Genomic DNA, 23,263 nt, shown 5'->3' on the forward strand with positions numbered 1-23,263 from the left:
TCGTAGCCGCGTGTATAATACTTTAGCCTCACTGCAATTTTTTTTTCTCTTTGTTAGATTTTATATTTTTCTATGGAGATTTGAAACATTATTAAGATATTTTTCCTTGCAGTCAGACGCTGGATGGGAAGAGTACTATGATTACATCTTTCCTGACGATGAAGCCAACATGCCTAACTTTAAACTGCTCCAGATGGCCAGGCTTTGGAAAAAGAACCAACAACAAATGGAATAATTATTTGTTGTTGTTGTTGTGGCTACTTGGTTTTTTTCTGTTGTATAAATAGCACTAATTGTGTGCAGAATGTTTACCAAACAATAGAATAAAACTTCAATCTGTTCACTGTAAAGTGTTGAAGTCAGTCCTAAAGAAGTGGTTTTGTAGTTTGACAAGGGGTGGGGGTGGGGTAGAAGTATCAGAAGGGGAGGTGTAAGGGGCACAAATGTGGCTTCATGAGTTCGTGACGTCCAAACTAAGTTGCTGACAGATCTCTGTTATCCCTTTAATGTTATAATAAAGTTCGGATATAACGCGCGCTGTCATTGGTTTAAAGAGCGTGCTCTATGAGAGTATAGAGCATAGAACTGAGCTACAGCTTTCACGCCATCTGGCAATTGTACTATGTTCGACCTTTTCCGGGACTTCTTTTTAGCTTTTTTCCGATAATTGAAAGTGAAATTTCGGAACTGAAGCGAGCTAGCAAGTAGCAACAGAAGAATCAAACAAAGGTTTGTAAACATACCAGGCGCCGTAATTTACGTTATTAAAACGTGAGCAGATACGAAAATCCTCAAAGGAAAAACAAAATAAACATTCCGAGTTTTAAAGATTTTCACGCTCAGTTAGATTGTAAGCTTACGTACGGTAATAAAAATCAAACACAGCTAACGCTCGTATAGTGTATAAAGTTCAGTGTTCAAAAAAAAAAACAGAACAAAACAGAAATGATGAAAAATATAACCAAACTGGCATAATTGTTAAAATTCATTCTAATCATGACGATGTCTGACCGAATATGATCATGCTGAAGTCCATCGCGGCTCGCTCATCATGGCGATCTCCGGTCATCACAGCAAGCCTCAGAAACTACATCGGCCGCCTTTCGAGTGAAAAAATAAGAGCTTGCTCTGATATCTTTTCCGATGCGTTGAGTGGAAAGTCACATCTGTCACTGCAGCCGAGTTTTGTGGTGCTGTCATCCCGAGCGATCTTCATGTTCCGGTGAATTCGGCTGTCGCTCATTCAAAAAACACTCGCCCTGAACAGTTTGTTTTCTACCTTGTCATGTGAAAAAACTCGCGTGTTTTTATGAGCCATAATTCGGCTGAAGTTCACTGAACATTTCACTTCAAGATTCTGTTTTAGAGACTTAAAAACTTCAGGCAAAAGTGTTAAATTCGACCTACCAAACTATTTTAGTTTGTAAACTATCGCAGAAGGTGAACTTTGATGGTTTTTTAACTTTGATGGTTTGACACTTTTGACAGCTTTAGTCTTGTACAGCCAATCATAATATTTGAACCATTCTAACAGGGATTCTGATTGGCTTATTGTAGCGTGCTTTATGAGAGTATAGAGCATGCTGACGACACTGTTGTTCGCTTTGGAAATAAAATTTGTTTTGAAAATTGAAAGTAATGCTCGGGGAATTTAATGGATTCTTTATTATAAAACAAATAGAGAAGCCTTGGCTGTGCTCTGTTCTGTTATAAAGCACTTACGTCTCGTATTTCTCCCTACACTTCTTTCGTGCTCTAGCCGCTTCCTGCGTGCTTTATAACAGAACAGAGCACAGCCAAGGCTTCTCTATTTGTTAACTAACATCAGTATGCATATTCTCCATACTGTTATCTATGCATTTCCTAAGGTATTGACAAGGAGACTTTTTATTTAACAATCAAGAGCTTCTCTAGTTGGTGATTCCCTCCTTAATTGTCGTGACCTTAATATTTGGTTCGGGGGGGAAGGGGGGGGGGTTAATTAGATACTGGTCACTCTTAGGGTTTGAAGGGTCTTTGCAATGGTCTCAGACAAAAATATTTTTGGAGCTGACCAAATTCATGCAATTGGATCTGTTGAAGTGTCTGTCTTGATTCACTTGTTTTCCAAACTTGGATGAAAAAGTTCCTGAATGATCAAATATTTTTATACAGTGATTGTGTCAATGGAAAATATGAGCAAAGTTTTTGAAGATTCATATTGGCTGAAGATTAATTTGGTTATGAGCCCTGAATAGAGTGTGACTGAAAATTGCATACAATGAGTACAAGTCAAGTATTTAAAATATTTTTATTCATCCAAACTACAAAACTACCCAAAAAATGAAGTACAGTTTACTCTTAGAATTACTACCTGTATGCACAGTGCATCAATTGGTTATTATTGGTAATTGGAATTAAGAAGGAAAACAAATTCACCTGAGTGCTAAATGGGTATGTCATATAAACATGTATATAAATATTTTCTAAGTTGTGAGAAATTTCAATTTATCAGACACAAACCAGCTGGTTGCTTACAAGGGACTGGGAACAAATGGATCTTGGGAGTAAAGAGAAACAAATTTCATTTGGAGACAGAGTGGATGGTTAGGACCTGGGAACTCTAGAACTCAATTCCAGTGCCTCCACTCTTTAACTCCAAGAGGTGATTAACATGTAAATTCTCCTTGCAATTGCAAAATGTTATCTTGCAAACAGGTTATGAGAACATACAAGCTTATCAGCTGCTGGGTGTTATTCTGATGTAACATCAAATTTTCTTGTCGGATTTATAGAGAAATGTATGGAAGTCAGTGGGGAGAATTACTAATTGGATCTTTGCATTCAAAGGGTGAAGTCACTTGGCCATGGTCTTTCTGCAACTTCCAATCAAATAACATAGGAGCAAGCAAACTCCCTTCAATTCACTTTGGAGATCATTGGTGAAAAAGACACGGATAGCTAGACTACATCATTCATTTAAAAGAATATACCTAATTGAAACATTTTATAGCTAACTACCTGAAACCTCTTGTACAAGGCACAGAAAGTTGAGGTCCCATTAATTGTCTCCTTTTCTTTTGGTTTTTTTTTTTTTTTTGCTCTATTCAGTGAAGTTTTGTCCAGATTACATTAGACCATATGATAGTTCTTTGCCCTAATGAGGGCTCTGTCGTCCTGAAATATCTGGTCTTCTTATTCGAAAGAATGAAGTAAAAGGCACACCACATGAAGAAAAATTAAATATATCCTAGACTCGTTTAAGTTTCCTTTTCTGAATATAATTTTCCTATGTATCTGACTGCTCTTGGGGTGTTAGTCAATTTTGCGCTAACCCCCTTCCCCCTGGCTTCTGTATTTGAGGGCTAACGATGCATTGACACCGTTGAGTGTTTCTGCTGCTTGTGAAGAAATTTTGCTCAAAAAAATTGAATGATTCGACTTAAGTTTTCGCTGGCATACAGCATTTGAATGATTCATAGAATTATAACACATTTACCTCAGAATATATATTTTCTTAGCTACAAGGCTTGTGACTAGTATACGCCCATCTGGCGCTGTTACAACTCGAAGTGGACCTTGTAAAGGAACGGTAGTTTTGCCTGTAAAGCGACCGTCTAAAGAAAATTGCTGAACTCTGTTATTGCTTGAGTCACAAACAAGAAGCTTATTAGAGCCGTCTAAACACATGCCACAGGGTCCGTTGAACTGTCCGTCTTGATTCCCTTTTTCGCCAAACTTGTACAGGAAAGTGTTTGACGAATCGAATGCTTTTATGACGTGATTTTCTCTTTCAGTTACCAGGAAAATGTTTTTGTAAGGAATGCAGCTGTGTGGTGTCCTGAGTTTCTCTGGACCACTGTCTCCTATTGTGAATAGAGCTTCGCCCTCTTTTGACATTACTTGAACTCTATTGTTAGAGAAATCACTGACAACAATACGTTCTGTATCGTCAAGGCAGATACTAAGTGGAGTCTTAAAGTGTCCTTTTCTGTTACCTTCTTTTCCAAAGGTTTTTACAACAGATCCTGTCTGGATATTTATATATTGAATTCTGTTATTTAATTGATCTGTAATAAGAATTTCGTTGTTGTTTAAAAATGACACTCCAGCTGGACAATTGAATTGTCCAGGATCTGCTCCTTCTTTTCCAATTTGTTTTAAACAGTTCCCATCTTTATTGAATACAAAAACACAGTGTTTAAGATTATCTACAACAGCTATGTCGCCTTGCCTGTTTACAGCGATTCCATTGGGTCCCTTGAACCCCTGCCCTTTGTTGAACTTCAAGTCCAATTCACCGACCACGACAAGTTGACGTTGTTTCACTGCCAACGTGAACGGAGAGGTGGAAAGTTTTTCGCCATTAATCTTCACCTCAACGCTGTAGGGGCCAGGCACTATAGGTGTAAATTTCAGCTTAAGATTGCCGTCTCCTTTTTCTTCAACGCATACGTTTGTAACATCTTTGGTGGGTTTTATCAGCAATACAACTTGCTCTTTAAGATCGGCCTGGTTACAAATCTCTCCCTCTGCTGTTTTTGGACATAACGTAAACTCCGCTTCTACACCAGCCTGGAAAGTTTGATCCAGTCCTTCTACAGTTGATGTAGCTGCTTTTGCCGGTTTCTCGGTGATTTGAATAAAACCCAGTGTCAAGTCTTGTTGGGATGCCGCGGTAAATTTAAAAAAAAATTTTGTTGGATGATGCCTTGAAATCTCAACTCCACGAAGCTCTTGAAATTTGTGCTTCAAAGTTGTCCTGGTCTTTATAATATCCCAGCCTGGGCTTCTCTGCACGAGATTTTCCGCAAACTCAGCCGCTTGGTGTATTTGTTTTACCAGCGATTCCAGTTCTTGTTTAGCCGAGTTAATTTGCTCTATTCTCTCTCTACGCGTCATTTCTAAGAAGTCTAAGAGATGTTTTTCTTCCTGTAGCGTCTTTGTGATCACGTGTTGAGCTGCCTCAGACACGTCTTGTTTAGCGATTGCGATAATCGTTTCCACATCCTTAGAGGTTTTCTCAAATTTTCTTATCTCTTCTTGTAACAAGTTTGCCTTTTCCTTGATGGTCTGGACGTCCAACATGATGAATTTTGTATCCTCCTCCGCTGCCTTTTCAATAACGTCGAACTCATGGCGTCGGTGGTTTTTGGGTAAGCAAACAGGACAAATACACGCTTCGCAGGTAGAGCAGAAATATCGTAGTCTTTCGTTCTTGTGTTGCGAGCAAAACGGCGGCCTCAGCAAGGCCTCGCGATCTTCCGTTTCAAGAAGACCTACCAAACTATTTTGGTAAAAGCTGGTGGGTAAACGGTCGAAGCGATTACCTTCTGGTAGATTGATTTCCGCCTGACACTCGGGGCATCTGAATTTGCCTTGTCTGTGGGTTTTTGTTGCATGTTCCTCCAAACACTTGCAACAAAAAGTGTGGAAGCACGATAATATTTTGGGGTCTGTGTAAGTATCGAGACAAATTGAACATGTGACTTGTTTCTTGAGGTTTTCCATGAGAGGTTCCATCATGATCGCCTTGAAGTACAGATTATTCAAGCGACGAGTCAAACAGACAATTGTGAATAATAATTTTTGATTCCGAGAAGCCAGAACAAAGCCCATGACAGCTGAGTTTTTGCGGCCTATCACATTCAAGGACGTAGTTGACCTTTTTTGTAACGTTATGTCAATGTTGTTTCCTCGTGTAAAATGAATAGACTTAGTCGGTCGTGCTGAAACCTTGAAACCGTGGAAGGCTCCTTTAAAATGTTATCACAAAATTTCTGAAAGCTGATTTGCTGAGACTGATGACATTTTTTATTAATCACGAGTAATTTTTTGGTAATCAAGAGGGCATGATTACTTAATGCTGATTGCGCCTTTTTGATGTTTGCGGCAACGGTTTACTGATTGGAATTCAACTGAATGAAGCAGTGTAACGTTATAAACTGTATTCAGCCACATATGCAGTACTATAACTTCCCAGCAGTTTTGTCACTCAAAGCGTTCAAAGACTAATTGGATAGGCTAACGCCGAAACGGTCTGTCGCGTTCACGAGCAACAGTCGTTTTTGGGTCTACCCTCACCCCGACGATCATACAAATCATACAACACAATCGATTCACAACAAGACAACAGATCTGTCCTGTGCGGTTAGAGTGTACGTCTTGGTCTTAAACTGTCATCGATGTCCCGTTCGTGTAAAACAATTTTGCCGGTGGCTTTCTCTAAGAACAGAAAATGTTTTAAAAATATTGGAACAAACAGCCTTTGTTTCCGATTCCTAGAAAACAACACAAAGTCCGTGTGAGCTGATCTATTTTTGTCTTGTCACTTTTGTTTGGCTTAGTTGACCTTTTTGTAACGTTAAACTGATTATCTCGTGCGTTTTTAAAAGTAAATATCTATCTGTCTGAAAGCTTTATTGTTAGAAAATCCGTTGTTTGAGTTTTATTGTTAATGAAATAGCAAATAATCCATGGCTTGTTACTGAAAGGAAAACTTCGGGGCCTTATGGCGAGGAGAGATTTAGAGTAAGCAAGGTTGAAAAGCGCTAAACGTGCTTGAGAGACTCTCATCATTTAACGATATTATCGCCCTTTATTGTTCTTATAAATGTGTTTAAAGCTTCTTTCCCTCTTCCCCTTGTTTTTCATCAATTTTCTGTCTACTGTCAGATTCGGTCTTAAAGATTGTTCCACACTCGTGAAGGACTAAATTTACAAATTTTGAGCAGTCTACGTACAGGCGACGCTTCTTTGAAATATGCCTTTATTATCAAACAATTTGTTGAGATATGCATTTAATCCTGGGAACCCGTAACATTTTTGTTGATAAAATTGTTGCTAGAACAAGTTTTTGTAGAAAAGGTCGTTGTCGACAGGTTGTTCTCTAAAGACTGTTTGTGTAAGAAATTTGCTTTAAAATATGAATGATTCGACTTTAGTTTCTGCTGGCATAATGCAGCATTGAATGATTCGTAGAATAGTAACACTTTCACTTCAGTATATATATTTTCTTAGCTACAAGGCTTGTGACTAGTATACGCCCATCTGGCGCTGTTATAATTTGAAATGGACCTTGTAAAGGAACGGTAGTTTTGCCTGTAAAGCGACCGTCCAAAGAAAACTGCTGAACTCTGTTATTGAAATAGTCACAAACAAGAAGGTTATTAGGGCCGTCTAAACACATGCCACGGGGTGAGTTGAACTGTCCATCTTGATTCCCTTTTTCGCCAAACTTGTACAGGAGAGTGTTTGACGGATCAAATGCTTTTATGACGTGTTTGTCTCTTTCAGTTACCAGGAAAATGTTTTTGTAAGGGACGCAGCTGTATGGTGTGCTGAGTTTCTCTGGACCACTGTCTCCTATTGTGAATAGAGCTTCGCCCTCTTTTGACATTACTTGAACTCTATTGTTATTGAATTCAGTGACAACAATACGTTCTGTATCGTCAAAGCAAATACGAAGTGGAGTCTTGAAGTATCCTTTTCCCTCACCTTCTTTTCCAAAGGTTTTTACAACAGATCCTGTCTGGATATTTATATGTTGGATTCTATTATTTGATTGATCTGCAATTAGTAATTCGTTGTTGTTTAAAAATAACACATCATATGGATATTTAAATTGTCCAGGATGTGTTCCTTCTTTTCCAATTTGTTTTGAACAGTTCCCTTCTTTATTGAATACAAAAACACAGTGTCCAAGATTATCTACAACAGCTATGTCGCCTTGCGTATTTACAGCGATTCCAGTTTGTCGCTTAAAATCCTGCCCTTGGTTGAACTTCAAGTCCAACTCACCAACTACGACAAGTTGACGTTCTTTCACTGCCAAAGGGAACGGAGAGGTAGAAAGCTTTTCGCCATTAATCTTCACCTCAACGCTGTAGGCGCCAGGCACTTTAGGTGTAAACTTCACCGTAAGATTTCCGTCTCCTTTTTCGTGAACAGTCACGTTTGTGACATCTTCGGTGGGTTTTATTAGCAATTCAACTTGATCGTTAAGGTCGGCCTGGTTACTAATCTCTCCTTCTGATGTGTTTGGACACAAGGTAAACTCTGCTTCTACACCAGCTTGGAAAGTTTGGTCCAGTCCTTTTACAGTTGATTCAGCTGCGAGTTGAATAAAACCCAGCTTCAAGTCTTGTTGGGATGCCGCGTTAAATTTGGCAAATGTAGTCTGGTGATGTTTTGGAACTTCAACCTCACGAAGCTCTTGAAATCTCTGCCTCAAAGCTTCTTTGTTCTGCATTATATCCGAGCTTGAGCTTCTCTGCACCAGATTCTTCGCAAACTCAGCTGCTTTGCTTATTTGTTTTACCAGGGATTCTACTTCCTGTTTAGCCGCGTTAATCTTCTCAAGTCTCGACATGCGTGTTGTTTCCAGGGATACAATCGCTTCTCGCTCACGCTGTCGAATGTTTGCTATCATTTGTTCGGCTGTTCATGAGACCTCTCGCTTGGCTGTTGTGAAATTTCTATCAAGCTCAGAAATCGTTTCTTCGAACTCCTTGATGACTTGACAAAGTTGAGTTTCTTTTTCCTTGATGATCTTAGCACCAGACATGATGTTTTCTTTTTCGTTGTGTGCTGCTTTGTCGAACAAAACGGCGATGTGGTTTTGATGATCCGTGACAATGCAGGTTGGACAAATGCAAACTTGACACTGCGAGCAAAAGAACCGTGTGACTTCTTTCTCGTGGAACTGTTGTGAGCAAAATGGCTGTCGCTTCAGTAGTGCTTCGTAATCCTCTTCTTTAAAGTCCTCAACTGGCGTGACTTTGTGCCCCTCAAACGTTGCAATCAGCAGTTGATGCGCATTGAAACAATCCAGGCACATGAATCGTCCGCAATCAAAGCAATAGTACATCTGAGAGTTGGTTTTTCTGCAATGGGAACAAGCAATGCTACTTGCATCACCACTTTGTCGAACGGCGAGGAGACTCGACAAACTCTTGTGGAAAAAACTGATGGGCAAATGGTCGAAGCGGTTTCCTTCTGGTAAATCGATTTCCGGGACACTCCGGGCATCGGAATTTTCCTTGCCTCTGGCTCATTATCGCGTGCTTCTCTAAACACTTGCAACAAAACGTGTGAAGACATGAAATAGTTTTAGGTTCGGTGTAAGTATCAAGACAGATTGAGCAAGTAACTTGCTTCTTGAGATCTTTCAAAAGAGACTCCATCTTCAAAGCGAATCAAACTAGACTGTCAGGAGACTCTTAATAAAATGGCTTGAAAGCAGATATCATTTTTAGGTTTTTGAGAAAACAGAACAAAGTCCGTATCGACTGATTGCCACTGACCAATCAAACTCTTTGTTTTGGCTGACTTTTTTAAACCTCAAAGTGATATTCTTCTCAAAGTCACGGTTTGGCAATTTGTGAAAAATTTCCTCCTAACTTTTGAGGATCTTCATTTGGACTCTGCCTTATACTTGCTCATTCTTTGGTTTATCGACTTACATGTTTTCCCACCTCATTTTTTTTCCTTAGAATGCTTCCAGGTGAAGTTAATTTGTCACTTCACAGGAAGGACTTAAAATCTCGTGACTTGAGAATTCGTTTTCAACAATTGTCCTCAAGGAAACTTGTATCTTCCTTCCGTAACTGTCTGTGTAGTAAAATTAAAAAATATCATGAAAATGATTTTTAACATGGATGATTGTTTCTATATTTTTGGGGAGCTGATGGAAATAAAAAAAAGAAAAGAAAAACAGAAGCAGTGTGTGATGTTTGTTGCTAATTCCGTGTGAGAAGAAACAAGGTCACGCATTGTTTAACTTCAAGGGATCAGCCGAAATTATTCAAGTGCCTTTGTAGCAATTCGTTTTGACTTTGTCTTTTTAGAGGTTCTCTTTGGCAAGCCACCTCGTCAAGTTATCTATTCAAGCAGGAAGCGAATCTTTTCCTAGCTGTCTTGCCTTTTTTCGATATAGCAATTGTTGGGCGAGAAAACGCGAAGCGAGCGCACTCGAGCGATCTCGTGCGAAAGAAAAGGAATACAAATCACTACCCACAGTCCCTTGTATGCGCGACCGTTAAATTTTCCGTTGAGGCTCCTATGTCTTTCGTGCTCTGGGCGGGGATCTAAATCTGTGAAGGGACAAGGGAAAAAATTTCAGATATTTCAGTTAGTTGAGCCGGGCGATTTGTCAAGGAAAAACGTATCACAATTTTTCCTCCACACTGCCAGAGAAAAGTGTTGAAGGGAAAGCCCGTAGCATACAGCTTCATTTTACGTCGTGTTAAACCTAGCATATACAACTAGTACCTTCTATTTTTCGTTTTATTCACCAGGAGGTGAAAACAAATCCGAATAATTTCGACGCGTGGTTTGATTACCTTCGTCTGATGGAAAGTGAGGCAGATCCCGATGCAGTGAGAGAAGTTTACGAAAGAGCCATCGCCAATATTCCACCCGCCGAGGAAAAGCGTTTATGGAGACGATACATTTACCTGTGGATCAACTATGCGCTGTACGGAGAACTTCTGGCGAAGGTTTGTTCTATTTTTGCAGCTGTTGGCCTACGCAGATGTAGATCAAGTCTGCAGAAGAAACTGACTCGTATAAGTTCTTCATCTCAATCCGTGTTTTGTTACCTAAGGTGGATTAGAGCGGTTTTGTCACTATCCTTCCATAGAAAGCCAGTCCATCTTAGCTCACCCTACTCCCCAGGTTTTTTTTTTTACCCCCCTCCCCTCCCTGAGCATTTCCTTAGGTTTTCATGGCAGTTCACTAGTACCCACTCAGACTTGTACTCCCCCGGGTGGAAAGAAGCACTACAAAATTAAAGTTTCATGCTTATGAACGGAACACAATGAAGGGTCGAACACAGACCTGTAGTTTCAGAGTTTAGCAAGTAAACCATTAAAAATTTGTGCCAACGCTTCTCCAAAGTGCAGTGGTAAAATATATTCCACATTGAAAACTTAACGTTTTCTTGTATCCGTCTGATTCTTGTTGTTACAGGACATGGACCGCACAAGACAGGTGTATCGTGCATGTTTGGATCTTATACCACACAAGAAGGTAAACAACTGTTGAGAACTACCTTATTTGCGGTGCGTAGCGGTTGTTATATCCTGTACTATTTTACTGCTTGAACATTAAAACGTTCCCTACTCTGTCTGATTATTTCTGAAACCCTAATTCTCCCAACTAATAACCAATCACTTCTTTGTCGGGTACTCATAGAAATTTATTGTTGTATCAGGACAATGTTCCCAAGTCTATAATCCCTTTACGTCTTCATATCGCTTGACAGAGTAAAACTTAAACTAGGACTTTTTCATGTTGTCGGAAACTTTGCTTTTCCATTTAAGTATTATTTTGTTGTCCTTAATTTGTTCTTAAAAGGAAAAGCAAGGTTTTTGATATATTTCGGTTTCTTTTTAACGAGATTAAGCAACGAATGTTTGTTTGTTTGTTTTTTTTTTATTTCCAGTTCACTTTCGGTAAAGTCTGGCTGTTATATGCACAGTTTGAAATCCGTCAGAAGGATCTCAAGGCAGCACGGCAGGCGTTGGTAAGTAGAATGCGTAATTTCTTTTTCTGGGTGAATATTTGAAATGGGCGGGCGCAGTCTTGCTCAAAAGTGGGCGGGAAGGGAACCGATTGCAGATCAGTTTGTGTTGATTCTTGTTCCGTCCCGGGTCATTGTGACGTGTTTATTTGCAAGACAGTTACTTTCACAATGCCTCTCTGAACCAAGAGGTATGATTGAGTATCGGCGAACTGTTTGGGAAAACCTTACGAGGGTACTTGGTGCAAAGTTGACTGCAGTGAACAATACTTGAGATGGCTTGATGCCAACGAAAACAAGCTTGGCTGGTAGAAATGCAAACTCACGATCCGCCTAATCCATTAGCGCACTAGAGTTCCACGACTCTTCCCACGAAATTAGTGGTTAACATCGAATGAAGTTACTATGAGTAGTGTTACTCCTCCTGGATATGTGGTAGTTCATCGTAGGCTTCCAAACCCCTCCCCCCCCTCCCTCCAGGTTTCTGTGGATCTTCGCATGCACTTATTTAACCCCTTAACTCCTAAGATCTCATTAGTAATTCTCCTTACTGTCTGCCAATGATTCTCATCATTTTATTTTGGAGAATTTGGTATCGGATCAATTAGGAATCCCATAATTGATATTTTTCTTTATTCTCGTCACTTGTTTACATGATATTGTAAAGATATAGTGAGGAGAAATTCTGTCTTGGTCACTCACGGGAGTTAAAGGGTTAAGGCCTACTGAATGGAGGGAGATGGAGGGAGGTACTGTGTCTCATCAAGACATAAACAATGGGACATCGTTTTCTCCTGGCCCCATCCAACAACATAAAAAGTGGCCTGGTCAGGAACTTTCAATCCGTGTTCCAGCTTCCCGAACTACCATTCCAGTCCATTGTGTCTCACACACGCTCTGCTAATGTATTATTTGTGTTCGTCACAGGGCACAGCGATCGGGAAATGTCCCAAAGACCGACTCTTCCGAGAATACATCGGTCTCGAGTTACAGGTGAGTTGAAAGATTATGAAAAGGAACTTTAAGGAGTTGAGAGCTTAATCTAAAAATCTTTATCGAAGTGATTTTCTAAGCCTTCCCCCTTCCACTCCTTAACCATTTCAATTCGTATTTTTTCTCGACTTTTTGTGTTTCTTAGAAATATTGGTTACTTTTTTAGCTGACACGAATTGCGACTCCGTAACGGTGTCTCTAGTTACCCTTTGTGATGCAAATTCTGCCTCTTTTCCGTTTTGCTTTTAACAGCTTCGAGAATTTGATCGCTGTCGTAAGTTGTACGAGAAATTCCTGGAGTTTAATCCTGCAAATTGTACCACATGGGTCAAGGTTAGGAGAGTGTGTTTTCTGTTGTTGTTGTTAAAGTAGTTGTTTTTTTATCACAGTTTTGAATTTGGCTGAGCTATTGTTCTGCTCATTAGATCTTTTGTTTTTCCACATCCTCGTTGCTGTCGAGGCTGGGGTTAGCTTAACGTCCTCAATGATCAAGCTATGGAACGAAATTAAATTGACGACATCTTTATTAAATTTGGCAGTCAAGGAAGACAATGTGTAAGATATGTAAAAGAGGTGAAGTACCGTGGAATAATAATTCGTTAAAGACAATAGATTAACCCTGAAACTCCCAAGATAAGATTGTCAATTCTCTCCTTTAGCTGCAACACATTTCCTCGTAAATTAGTTGGGAGAATTGGGTGTTAGATCAAGATATAGACTTCTACCTGATAAGTTTGAGTTTGCTAGATAATGTATTCATATTATAGGGAGAAGTTACACCTTGAGCACCCAATGGGAGTGAAAGGGTTAACTTGCAAATAGGGCACTTTTCGATCGAGGCAATGAGAGATCGACGATAGTGAACCGCTGGTAGTCGGCTGTTATTGAAACCTTTGCTCTGTTTTCTCCTTTTTTCTGTTTTTAGTACGCCGAACTGGAAACCATTCTTGGTGATACTGACAGGGCACGTGCGCTGTTTGAATTGGCTGTTAACCAACCTTTGCTTGATATGCCCGAGGTAATGTATTGCAGTGAAGGGTGTATTTAACTCAACGCACGGCATATTCTGTTTTTTCTGCTGTGGGAAAAGCTGCGCGGTGTTTCCATTCCATCTCGGAAGAGTAACAATACTTTTGGTCTCTCATTATGCTCTCGAAACCTGAATAAACTTCGACGGATATGCAAATTTGTGGAACCTCTATTAAGCGGCATCGTATTTAGCGGTGGGTTGTCAAAGTCCCGAATTAGTCTCCCCTTAATTACTGAAATTTTCACCTTGGATTAAAACCGGAAGTTATGTTTTCACGAGAAGTTAGTAGTTCATCATTTTTAGCGAAAATGCTTCACTTCCTTTCGACTATTAATATTCGTATTCTTAAAATTTGTTTCAAGCACGAGTACGCGGTGTAAGTTCCTCTTTTTGAAGGTTATGTAGAAATAGAGAATCACTCACGCAGAACGTTGACAGAGTACTAACTACTAACTAAAATACTAACAGTGTTACTCATTTCTGTGAGTCTGATTAGCAGCAACAAGTGAATGATTGTAGTTTTTGTTGTTCTCAGGTTTTGTGGAAAGCTTACATAGATTTTGAGATAAACTTGGAAGAGTACGACAAAACACGAGATCTGTATGAGAGGCTACTAAAACGAACGCAACACGTCAAGGTAGTATTTTTTAATTATTTTTCCCTAAATTCTATCTCTACGATTTTGTTGAATCCCTTGTACAAGAGCAAATATTTCCATTATGTCCTTCTATTCGTGTATGATTGTTTTTAGTGCCTCGCAAAAGTGTACTGTGTCGTTAATTTCATCATGATATTAATTAACCGCCACATGTCGAAGCAAATTTGCAGCCATGTTTCCCTGTATTCGCTTTCCTTGTGTAAGGCTCTAATTTCCGTCTGTGATTCTCCTGAAATGTTCTCTTTATAGGTTTGGATTAGTTTTGCACAGTTCGAGGCCTCTACAGCAACCGATGAAAGCATCATACAAGCAAGGTATGTAAAAAGGCTACTCCTACATTCTCGATCGAGACCGTGACCATGGTAATTCATAAGAGGAAAGCCTACGGTCACACAACGCCCGATGAACCTTTGCGAAGAGCCCTAGAGTGAACTACCCAATGGAAGATTTATTTTTCCTGTAGGAGAGGATTCATGGTGGAATATTTAAGTTGAAATAGTTTCCACTGCTTCAAATGCTATCAAAAAATCTGTGAAATGGAATCCTCACCGTTCTCTATTTTGTTTGTACTATAAATATTATTTTTCAGGACTGTTTACGAACGCGCCAGCAAATCTCTCAGAAACGCAGAGGAGAAAGAAGAACGAGTGATGGTACTGGAAGCCTGGAAAGAGTTCGAGGTATTATTAAAATTGGTTGTATGAATAAGGAACTTTTTTGAAAGGTCGAATCCGATTTAATTTTATCATTTTGATCCTCTAGGACGAATATGGAGACGAAAGCTCACTAGAAAAAATAAAGAAAAAGATGGCTCGCCGAGTAAAGAAGAGGAGAAAAGTACAAACGGACGACGGAGTAAGAAATCTCTCCAAACGTATTCAAATAACTTCGATCATCTGTTGTCACGCAATCCGCTGCCTAAGCCAAAATGTCGCGTGACATATCGATTCTGTTTTCAATTTGCTTACGATTTTTGTTCCTAATGCGGCTGTTATCAGATATAACTCGTAGCCGCGTGTACAATAATTTAGCCTCACTGCAATTTTCTTTTCTCTTTGTTAGATCTTATATATTTCTATGGAGATTTGAAACACTATTAAAATATTTTTCCTTGCAGTCAGACGCTGGATGGGAAGAGTACTATGATTACATCTTTCCTGACGATGAAGCCAACATGCCTAACTTTAAACTGCTCCAGATGGCCAGGCTTTGGAAAAAGAACCAACAACAAATGGAATAATTATTTGTTGTTGTTGTTGTAGCTACTGGTTTTTTTGCTGTCCTATAAATATCACTAATTGTTTGCAGAATGTTTTCCAAACAATGGAATAAAACTTCAATCTGTTCACTGTAAAGTGTTGAAGTCAGTCCTAAAGAAGTGGTTTTGTCGTTTGACATGGGGTGAAGGTGGGGTAGAAGTATCAGAGGGGAAGGTGTAAGGGGCACAAATGTGGCTTCATGAGTTCGTGACGTCCAAACTAAATTGCTGACAGATCTATGTTATCCCTTTAATGCTAACATCAGTATGCATATTCTCCATACTGTTCTCTATGCATTTCCTAAGGTATCGACAAGGAGACTTTTTATTTAACAATCGAGAGCTTCTCTAGTTGGTGATTCCCTCCTTAATTGTCGTAACTTTAATATTTGGTTCGGGGGGGAAGGGGGGGGGGGGTTAATTAGATACTGGTCACTCTTAGGGTTTGAAGGGTCTTTGCAATGGTCTCAGACAAAAATATTTTTGGAGCTGACCAAATTCATGCAATTGGATCTGTTGAAGTGTCTATCTTGATTCCCTTGTTTTCCAAACTTGGATGAAAAAGTTCCTGAATGATCAAATATTTTTATACAGTGATTGTGTCAATGGAAAATATGAGCAAAGTTTTTGAAGATTCATATTGGCTGAAGATTAATTTGGTTATGAGCCCTGAATAGAGTGTGACTGAAAATTGCATACAATGAGTACAAGTCAAGTATTTAAAATATTTTTATTCATCCAAACTACAAAACTACCCAAAAAATGAAGTACAGTTTACTCTTAGAATTACTACCTGTATGTACAGTGCATCAATTGGTTAGGATTGGTAAAATGGAATTAAGAAGGAAAACAAATTCACCTGAGTGCTAAATGGGTATGTGATATAAACATGTATATAAATATTTTTTAAGTTGTGAGAAATTTCAACTTACCAGACGCAAACCAGCTGGTTGCTTACAAGGTACTGGGAACAAATGGATCTTGGGAGTAAAGGGAAACAAATTTCATTTGGAGGCAAAGTGGATGGTTAGGACCTGGGAACTCTAGAACTCAATTCCAGTGCCTCCACTCTTTAACTCCAAGAGGTGATTAACATGTAAATTCTCCACGCAATTGCAAAATGTTATCTTGCAAACAGGTTATGAGAACATACAAGCTTATCAGCTGGTGGGTGTTATTCTGATGTAATACCAAATTCTCTTGTCGGATTTGCAGAGAAATGTATGGCAGTCAGTGGGGGAGAATTACTAATTGGATCTTTGAATTCAAGAGGTGAAGCCACTTGGCCATGGTCTTTCTGCAACTTCCAATCAGATAACATTGGAGCGAGCAAATCTCCTTAAATTCACTTTGGAAATCATTGGTGAAAAAGACATACATAGCTAAACTGCACATCATTCATTTAAAAGAATATACCTAATTGGAACATTTTTACCTAACTATTTGAAACCCCTTGTACAAGGCACAGAAAATTGAAGTCCCTATTGACTATGTCTCTTTTTGTTTTGCTTTTTTTTGGTGCTCTATTCAGTGAAGTTTTGTCCAGATTACATTTAGACCGTATGGTAGTTCTTCGCCCTGATGAGGGCTGTGTCTTCCTGAAATATCTGCTCTTCTTATTCGAAAGAATGAAGTAAAGGGCACACCACATGAAGAAAAGTTAAATATATCCTAGACTCGTTTAAGTTTCCTTTTCTGAATATAATTTTCCTATGTATCTGACTGCTCTTGGGGTGTTAGTCAATTTTGCGCTAACCCCCTTCCCCATGGCTTCTGTATTTGAGGGCTAACGATGCATTGACACCGTTGAGTGTTTCTGCTGCTTGTGAAGAAATTTTGCTCAAAAAAATTGAATGATTCGACTTAAGTTTTCGCTGGCATACAGCATTTGAATGATTCATAGAATTGTAACACATTTACCTCAGAATGTATATTTTCTTAGCTACAAGGCTTGTGACTAGTATACGCCCATCTGGCGCTGTTACAACTCGAAGTGGACCTTGTAAGGGAACGGTAGTTTTGCTTGTAAAGCGACCGTCTAAAGAAAATTGCTGAACTCTGTTATTGCTTGAGTCACAAACAAGAAGGTTGTTAGAGCCGTCTAAACACATGCCACAGGGTCCGTTGAACTGTCCGTCTTGATTCCCTTTTTCGCCAAACTTGTACAGGAAAGTGTTTGACGAATCGAATGCTTTTATGACGTGATTGTCTCTTTCAGATACCAGGAAAATGTTTTTGTAAGGAACGCAGTCGTATGGTGTGCTGAGTTTCTCTGGACCATTGTCTCCTATTGTGAATAGAGCTTCGCCCTCTTTTGACATTACTTGAACTCTATTGTTAGAGAAATCACTGACAACAATACGTTCTGTATCGTCAAGGCAAATACTAAGTGGAGTATTAAAGTGTCCTTTTCTGTTACCTTTTTTTCCAAAGGTTTTTACAACAGATCCTGTCTGGATATTTATATGTTGAATTCTGTTATTTAATTGATCTGTAATAAGAATTTCGTTGTTGTTTAAAAATGACACTCCAGCTGGATATTTGAATTGTCCAGGATCTGCTCCTTCTTTTCCAATTTGTTTTAAACAGTTCCCATCTTTATTGAATACAAAAACACAGTGTTTAAGATTATCTACAACAGCTATGTCGCCTTGCCTGTTAACGGCGATTCCACTTGGTCCCTTGAACTCCTGCCCTTGGTTGAACTTGAATTCAAATTCACCGACTACGACAAGTTGACGTTCTTTCACTGCCAAAGTGAACGGACAGGTCGGAAGCTTTTCGCTATTAATCTTCACCTCAACGCTGTAGGCGCCAGGCACTTTAGGTGTAAACTTCAGCCTAAGATTGCCGTCTCCTTTTTCTTGAACAGTCACGTTTGTGACATCAACGGCAGGTTTTAACAGCAATTCAACTTGATCGTGAAAATCGGCCTGGTTACAAATCTCTCCCTCTGCAGTTTTTGGACACAACGTAAACTCTGCTTCTACACCAGCCTGGAAAGTTTGATCCAGTCCTTCTACAGTTGATGTAGCGGCTTTTGCCGGTTTCTCGGTGAGTTGAATAAAACCCAGTTTCAAGTCTTGTTGCGATGCCGCAGTAAATTTGACAAATGTTGTCGGATGATGCCTTGAAATCTTAACTTCACAAAGCTTTTGAAATTTCTGCTTCAAAGTTGTCATGTTGGATACAATATGCAAGCCAGACCATCTCTGAACGAGACCTTCCGCTAATTTAGCCGCCTGGTTCATTTGTTTTACCAGAAATTCCAGTTCTTGCTTAGCCGATTTAATTTGCTCTATTCTCTTTCTACGTGTCATTTCTAAGGACTCTAACAGCTGTTTTTCTTGCTGTCGCGTCTCTATGATCACGTGTTGAGCTGCTTCACACACGTCTTGTTTAGCGATTGCGATAATCATTTCCACATCCTCTGAGGTTTTTTCAAGTTTTCTAATCTCTTCTCGAAACAACTTTTCCTTTTCCTTGATGGTGTCGACGTTCAACATGATGTGTTTCTTATCTTCTTGCACTCTCTTTTCAATAACGTCGAACTCATGGCCTCGGTGATCTTCGGCGAAGCAAACAGGACAAATACACGCTTCGCAGGAAGAGCAGAAATATCGTAATCTTTCGTTCTTGTGTTGCGAGCAAAACGGCGGCTTCAGTAAGGCCTCGCGATCTTCCGTTTCAAGGAGACCTACCAAACTATTATGGTGAAAGCTGGTAGGCAAACGGTCGAATCGATTTCCTTCTGGTAAATCGATTTCCGCTTGACACTCAGGGCATCTGAATTTGCCTTGTCTGTGGGTTTTTGTCGCATGTTCTTCCAAACACTTACAGCAAAAAGTGTGGAAGCACGAAATTATTTTGGGGTCTGTGTAAGTATCGAGACAAATTGAACATGTGACTTGTTTCTTGAGGTTTTCCACGAGAGGTTCCATCATGATTGCCTTGAAGTACAGATTATTCAAGCGAAGAATACAAACAGACAATTGTGAATAATAATTTTTAATTCCGAGAAGCTAGAACAAAGTCCACGACGGCTGAGTTTTTGTAACCAATCACTTTTAAGGATGTAATAGACCTTTTTGCAACGATCTGTCAGCGTTATTTCCTGAAATATCTGCTCTTCTCATCGACCAGATCAAGTGAAAGGCAGACCACACAGAGAATAGTTAAATCTATCTTAGGTAATTTAGTGTTAACAATTGAATTGAAAACGTAAATTGGCCACCGTGAAGGGTAAAAAGGCTGACGTTTCGAGCGTTAGCCCTTCGTCAGAACGATTGGAGGAATTGTGGTCGTGTGTGGGTTTATATGCATAAAATGGAGCAACGCTATTTGTGGGAATATGGTGACGAGAAAACATGAATAAATTAGTTGAATGAAAAGCGCTCGTTGATACCGTGGAGATTAAGGGTGCCGATTTGGAAGATAAATTTTTGTTCTTGTGTTCAGCGGCTTTCCGAACTGCCTAGATGTAGGGAAAGCCCGCAAACTGCCATATGTTGTTTTGAATGATTAGGGAGAGTAAAGTGTCTAGCTTCCTTGTCATTTCTTTCCCCGTCGCGAAGGTGTTCTCGGAATCGTATCCAAACCAGTCGCTAGATACTCATGGGGCATAAGTCAATTTGGTGCTTACCCCAATTTTGTGCGCCGAAACCTGGAAACCGTACAACGCTCCTTTTAAATATTATCACAGAAGGGGGGGAGGGGAGAGGGGGGGAGGTATTACTGAATGCTGATTGGCTGAAACAGGGGGCAATTTATTTTCTGAATCACGAGGGCACTTTTGGTAATCAAAAGGGCATGATTACTTGATTGAGTGTTTTTGCTGTTTGCGGCAACGATTTATTGATTGCAATTTAACAGAATGAAGCAGTGTAACGCTATTAGCTGTATTCCACCACATATGCGGGACTATAACGTCCTAGCAGTTTTGTCACGCACAGCGTTCATTTCCACTACGCAAAAAAAAAACGCCGTCACGTGCATGATCAGGCCAAACGAGGCACGGAAAGACTGTCGTGTTTGTTGAAGGCCTTAAGGGGGGATTCTACCTGAAATTAGCTCAAAATATTGTTTTTTTGTTTTCTTCAGAAATGCGAGGTTCAACTATTCGACTTTACACTGACGATCGTTTTTACCGAAAAATTTTAAAATATAAATGAGAAATTACGTTAGAAAAGAAGAGGTATCTAAATAGAAATCTCGTTTCCATGGCAACCAAAACAGCATTTTTTGTTTCTTACTTGTTTACCAGCCTGTTTGGAGCTCAAAATATGTCAAACAAGCCCGAAACGCCCCTTAGAATCCTTGTGCTATCTTACATGAAGGGGAAAATAAGAAATTGAAAGAGTAACACTGGAGACGAGTGAGAGATTTTTGTGTGAAAGTTGTCACAGTGTATTGCGAAATATTGAACTCCTTTTGTCTCTTTTGTGCTGGAATGACTGGAAAGAAGAAAAGAACCGTTTACAGGAAAACTAGGAAAAGAAAGGGGCATGGAGGAGATCGTAAAAAAGCGCAATTACTGAAGAAAAGCGGTTGCAACAGGAAGAGTGAACCAAACGAACCGACCCCAGGAACTTCGCACGATCAGTCTGATCTGTCAGATTTTGGCGAAGAAAGCGATCAGCTTCCTAGTTCTTCAAGGAAGAAGATGAGATTCCAGAGCTCAGAAGATGAGTCTTCTTCAAGTTCTGATGAAAACAAAAAAGTTTTCGAGGTAGCTGAGGTAGAAAAAGGATACAGGCTCGTTGATCTAAAGAGCTTCTCTTCTGTGCTCTCAACTTTACACAAATGCGAAGAAGGTGAGAAAAATATCACACATCATAAATATGCTTTTCAGCCCCTTGAACCTAAAGAAAAACGATAGTTAGAATTATTTGCAGAAAAGGAGTTTTATTATTGTTTAATCATTTTTTCTGATCTTTCTTCACTGCAACACTTGTACACATTTATGGAGGTGTGAACTAATGCTCCAACATTGTGGTTCTGTTTGGTTCAGTAACTATAGCTAATAGCATCCTTTTCCGTCATGTTTTTAATATAGGAGACCTTACTATTGAAGAAAATACCGCTAGCCGTTATGGACTGATGTCAGATCTCTCCATTCACTGCAATTCTTGTGATGAAAGTACTCCTTGGCAGACATCACCCAACCTTGCCAAGAAAGGCAAATCATTTGATGTCAACCGGAGAGCTGTCTACCACTCAATAGAAACTGGAAGTGGCTACGACGGACTCTCTTCTTTCTGTGCGATAATGAACATGCCTTGTTTGTCAAGAGCTGCTTACTACAAGCAAGTTGATGTAATTTTGGAAGCACTGGAAAGTGAAGCAAAAGAAGAACTAAAAGGTGCAGGCCAAAGGCTCCGAAAGCTAATCATGGAGGAAAATGGCATCTCAGACAGCACCACAATAATTGATGCTGCTGTTAGCTTTGATGGCACTTGGGCCAAAAGAGGTTTCACATCACTAACAGGTGTTGTTTTCGTCATCTCAATTGACACAGGAGAAGTTTTAGACTATCACGTGATGTCTAAATCTTGCCGTAAGTGCTCCCTAAAGAACTCACAATGTGAAGGGAATGTGGAAGAGTTTGAAGAATGGAGGAGGGAGCATGTTGCATCTGGAGATTGTGACATCAACTTCGAAGGAAGTTCACCTGCTATGGAAGCAGAAGGAGCTTCTGTTCTTTGGAATAGATCCATCGAACTTCATAACATGAGGTACAAATGGATGGTGTCAGACGGGGACAGTAAGGCCTTTAACACTGTTCAACATGCCTATGATGACTGTGAAGTTATTAAACTGGATTGTGTAGGCCATGTGCAGAAAAGGATGGGCAAAGAAAGATGTGTACGAGGAAAAACTCAGAACCCAAATGAAAGCATCAACGCAATGGTTTGGGTCCGGTGTCCCAAACATAAACACCATGGAGTGAAAGTTGTCCGGTGTGCTGCTGCGTCTGCAGTCTGCCACTTCCACAGAGGTGCAGAAAGCAGAGAAAGATTGATGGAAAGGCTTTCAATTCCTGGAGGTGCATTTACTGAGGATGCATTTCGACTAAGAGATAATTCAAGGCTTCGGAAAGCTGATAAGCAGGCAACGGCCAAGGAGAAGAAGCGCCGGCAGGGATTGCAGCTTATCCGTACTCAAAGAGAAGCAGCTCTTCGTGAAAAAGAAGATGTTTCATATGAAGCTGGGGCATTCTAACTCTTGCTCTTGCCTATCCTAATTATATTTGAACTTATGGCTACTCATTGACTTCATAATTTGAATACAGGAGGTGTTTAATTTTAAAATCTTGTAACTTTAGGCCTTTTTTTCTCAAAACGTATTTTTTAATACTTGAGAAAAGATTACTCAAGAAGTATGAGAGCTATGGACCTGAAATTTTTAGGGATTGCTGATCTAATTGAGTTATTTGGGATGAGTGAAGGAAAATGCCATAGAGGTCTTTCAAAAGAAATGATTAAACAAATAGTGATCATGTGTTAGATGTGTAACTTGACACCAGTGCTGTGATGTCAAATTTAAAAAATTCTTGAAATCCTTCACTCATCCCAACAAGTATTCAATATTCTTTAGAATAACAGCAAAATATTGGTATTTCATTGAAACAGTTTCTAACAATCTTTACTCAAGTACATATAGGTGAGACACTACAAGTTGTTAATTGAAATGACCGGTGTCAGGTTACATTTGCTGCAGGTGTGACATAACACCTTTTTTTGAAAAATATAGTTCATAAGCTTTCCAGTGATATATAGTTTTAGATAGTTGTGACCAAAACTTAAATTCCTACAATTATTT

At 39.6% G+C, this 23,263-nt stretch overlaps 5 protein-coding genes, 1 long non-coding RNA gene and 1 pseudogene across 7 annotated transcripts in view; 3 read left to right on the forward strand and 4 right to left on the reverse strand.

Annotated features, from left to right (window-relative positions):
• LOC113666889 (crooked neck-like protein 1) overlaps positions 1-350 on the forward strand; it is a 31,816-nt gene extending 31,466 nt beyond the window's left edge. Inside the window, exon 21 of the mRNA XM_089194620.1 lies at positions 113-350. Within this exon, the coding sequence (XP_089050746.1) occupies positions 113-235 (123 nt within the window). The 3' untranslated portion in view covers positions 236-350. The remainder of the gene's footprint in view (positions 1-112) is intronic.
• Positions 1-23,263, reverse strand: part of LOC113679624 (uncharacterized) — a 97,038-nt gene that overhangs the window by 61,047 nt on the left and 12,728 nt on the right. The window lies entirely within an intron of this gene.
• Positions 2,277-5,598, reverse strand: LOC149034500 (E3 ubiquitin-protein ligase TRIM45-like). The gene has a single exon (XM_089194616.1). It carries the CDS (start codon positions 5,596-5,598, stop codon positions 3,475-3,477), a length of 2,124 nt encoding a protein of 707 aa, XP_089050742.1. The 3' UTR covers positions 2,277-3,474.
• On the reverse strand, positions 2,277-9,164 carry LOC149034499 (E3 ubiquitin-protein ligase TRIM45-like; annotated as a pseudogene). The gene has a single exon (XR_016183155.1). The product of XR_016183155.1 is annotated as an E3 ubiquitin-protein ligase TRIM45-like (transcript).
• Positions 10,278-15,539, forward strand: LOC149034501 (crooked neck-like protein 1). Its single transcript, XM_089194626.1, has 11 exons — positions 10,278-10,478; positions 10,951-11,010; positions 11,426-11,506; positions 12,431-12,496; positions 12,749-12,829; positions 13,422-13,514; positions 14,062-14,163; positions 14,434-14,498; positions 14,774-14,864; positions 14,947-15,039; positions 15,302-15,539. The coding sequence occupies exons 1-11, from the start codon at positions 10,332-10,334 to the stop codon at positions 15,422-15,424; spliced, it is 1,002 nt and encodes a 333-aa protein (XP_089050752.1). The 5' UTR covers positions 10,278-10,331; the 3' UTR covers positions 15,425-15,539.
• Positions 16,159-19,827, reverse strand: LOC113664449 (E3 ubiquitin-protein ligase TRIM45-like). Its single transcript, XM_027180043.2, has one exon. It carries the CDS (start codon positions 19,384-19,386, stop codon positions 17,359-17,361), a length of 2,028 nt encoding a protein of 675 aa, XP_027035844.2. The 5' UTR covers positions 19,387-19,827; the 3' UTR covers positions 16,159-17,358.
• Positions 20,483-23,213, forward strand: LOC149034502 (uncharacterized). Its single transcript, XM_089194621.1, has 2 exons — positions 20,483-21,255; positions 21,498-23,213. Exons 1-2 carry the CDS (start codon positions 20,892-20,894, stop codon positions 22,661-22,663), a joined length of 1,530 nt encoding a protein of 509 aa, XP_089050747.1. The 5' UTR covers positions 20,483-20,891; the 3' UTR covers positions 22,664-23,213.

Source organism: Pocillopora damicornis, chromosome 14 (assembly GCF_964200805.1).
Source record: "Pocillopora damicornis chromosome 14, jaPocDami1.2, whole genome shotgun sequence".
NCBI lineage: Eukaryota > Metazoa > Cnidaria > Anthozoa > Scleractinia > Pocilloporidae > Pocillopora > Pocillopora damicornis.

What these genes read in the sequence shown, in the direction of transcription:
- LOC149034500 (XM_089194616.1), bottom strand. Translation starts at nt 5,598, where the DNA reads ATGGGCTTTGTTCTGGCTTCTCGGAATCAAAAATTATTATTCACAATT.
- LOC149034501 (XM_089194626.1), top strand. Translation starts at nt 10,332, where the DNA reads ATGGAAAGTGAGGCAGATCCCGATGCAGTGAGAGAAGTTTACGAAAGA. An exon ending in ACGGAGAACTTCTGGCGAAG is followed by an intron (nt 10,479 to 10,950) that starts GTTTGTTCTATT and finishes TTGTTGTTACAG; the next exon opens with GACATGGACCGCACAAGACA. An exon ending in AAGTACAAACGGACGACGGA is followed by an intron (nt 15,040 to 15,301) that starts GTAAGAAATCTC and finishes TTTTCCTTGCAG; the next exon opens with TCAGACGCTGGATGGGAAGA.
- LOC113664449 (XM_027180043.2), bottom strand. Translation starts at nt 19,386, where the DNA reads ATGATGGAACCTCTCGTGGAAAACCTCAAGAAACAAGTCACATGTTCA.
- LOC149034502 (XM_089194621.1), top strand. Translation starts at nt 20,892, where the DNA reads ATGACTGGAAAGAAGAAAAGAACCGTTTACAGGAAAACTAGGAAAAGA. An exon ending in TTTACACAAATGCGAAGAAG is followed by an intron (nt 21,256 to 21,497) that starts GTGAGAAAAATA and finishes TTTTTAATATAG; the next exon opens with GAGACCTTACTATTGAAGAA.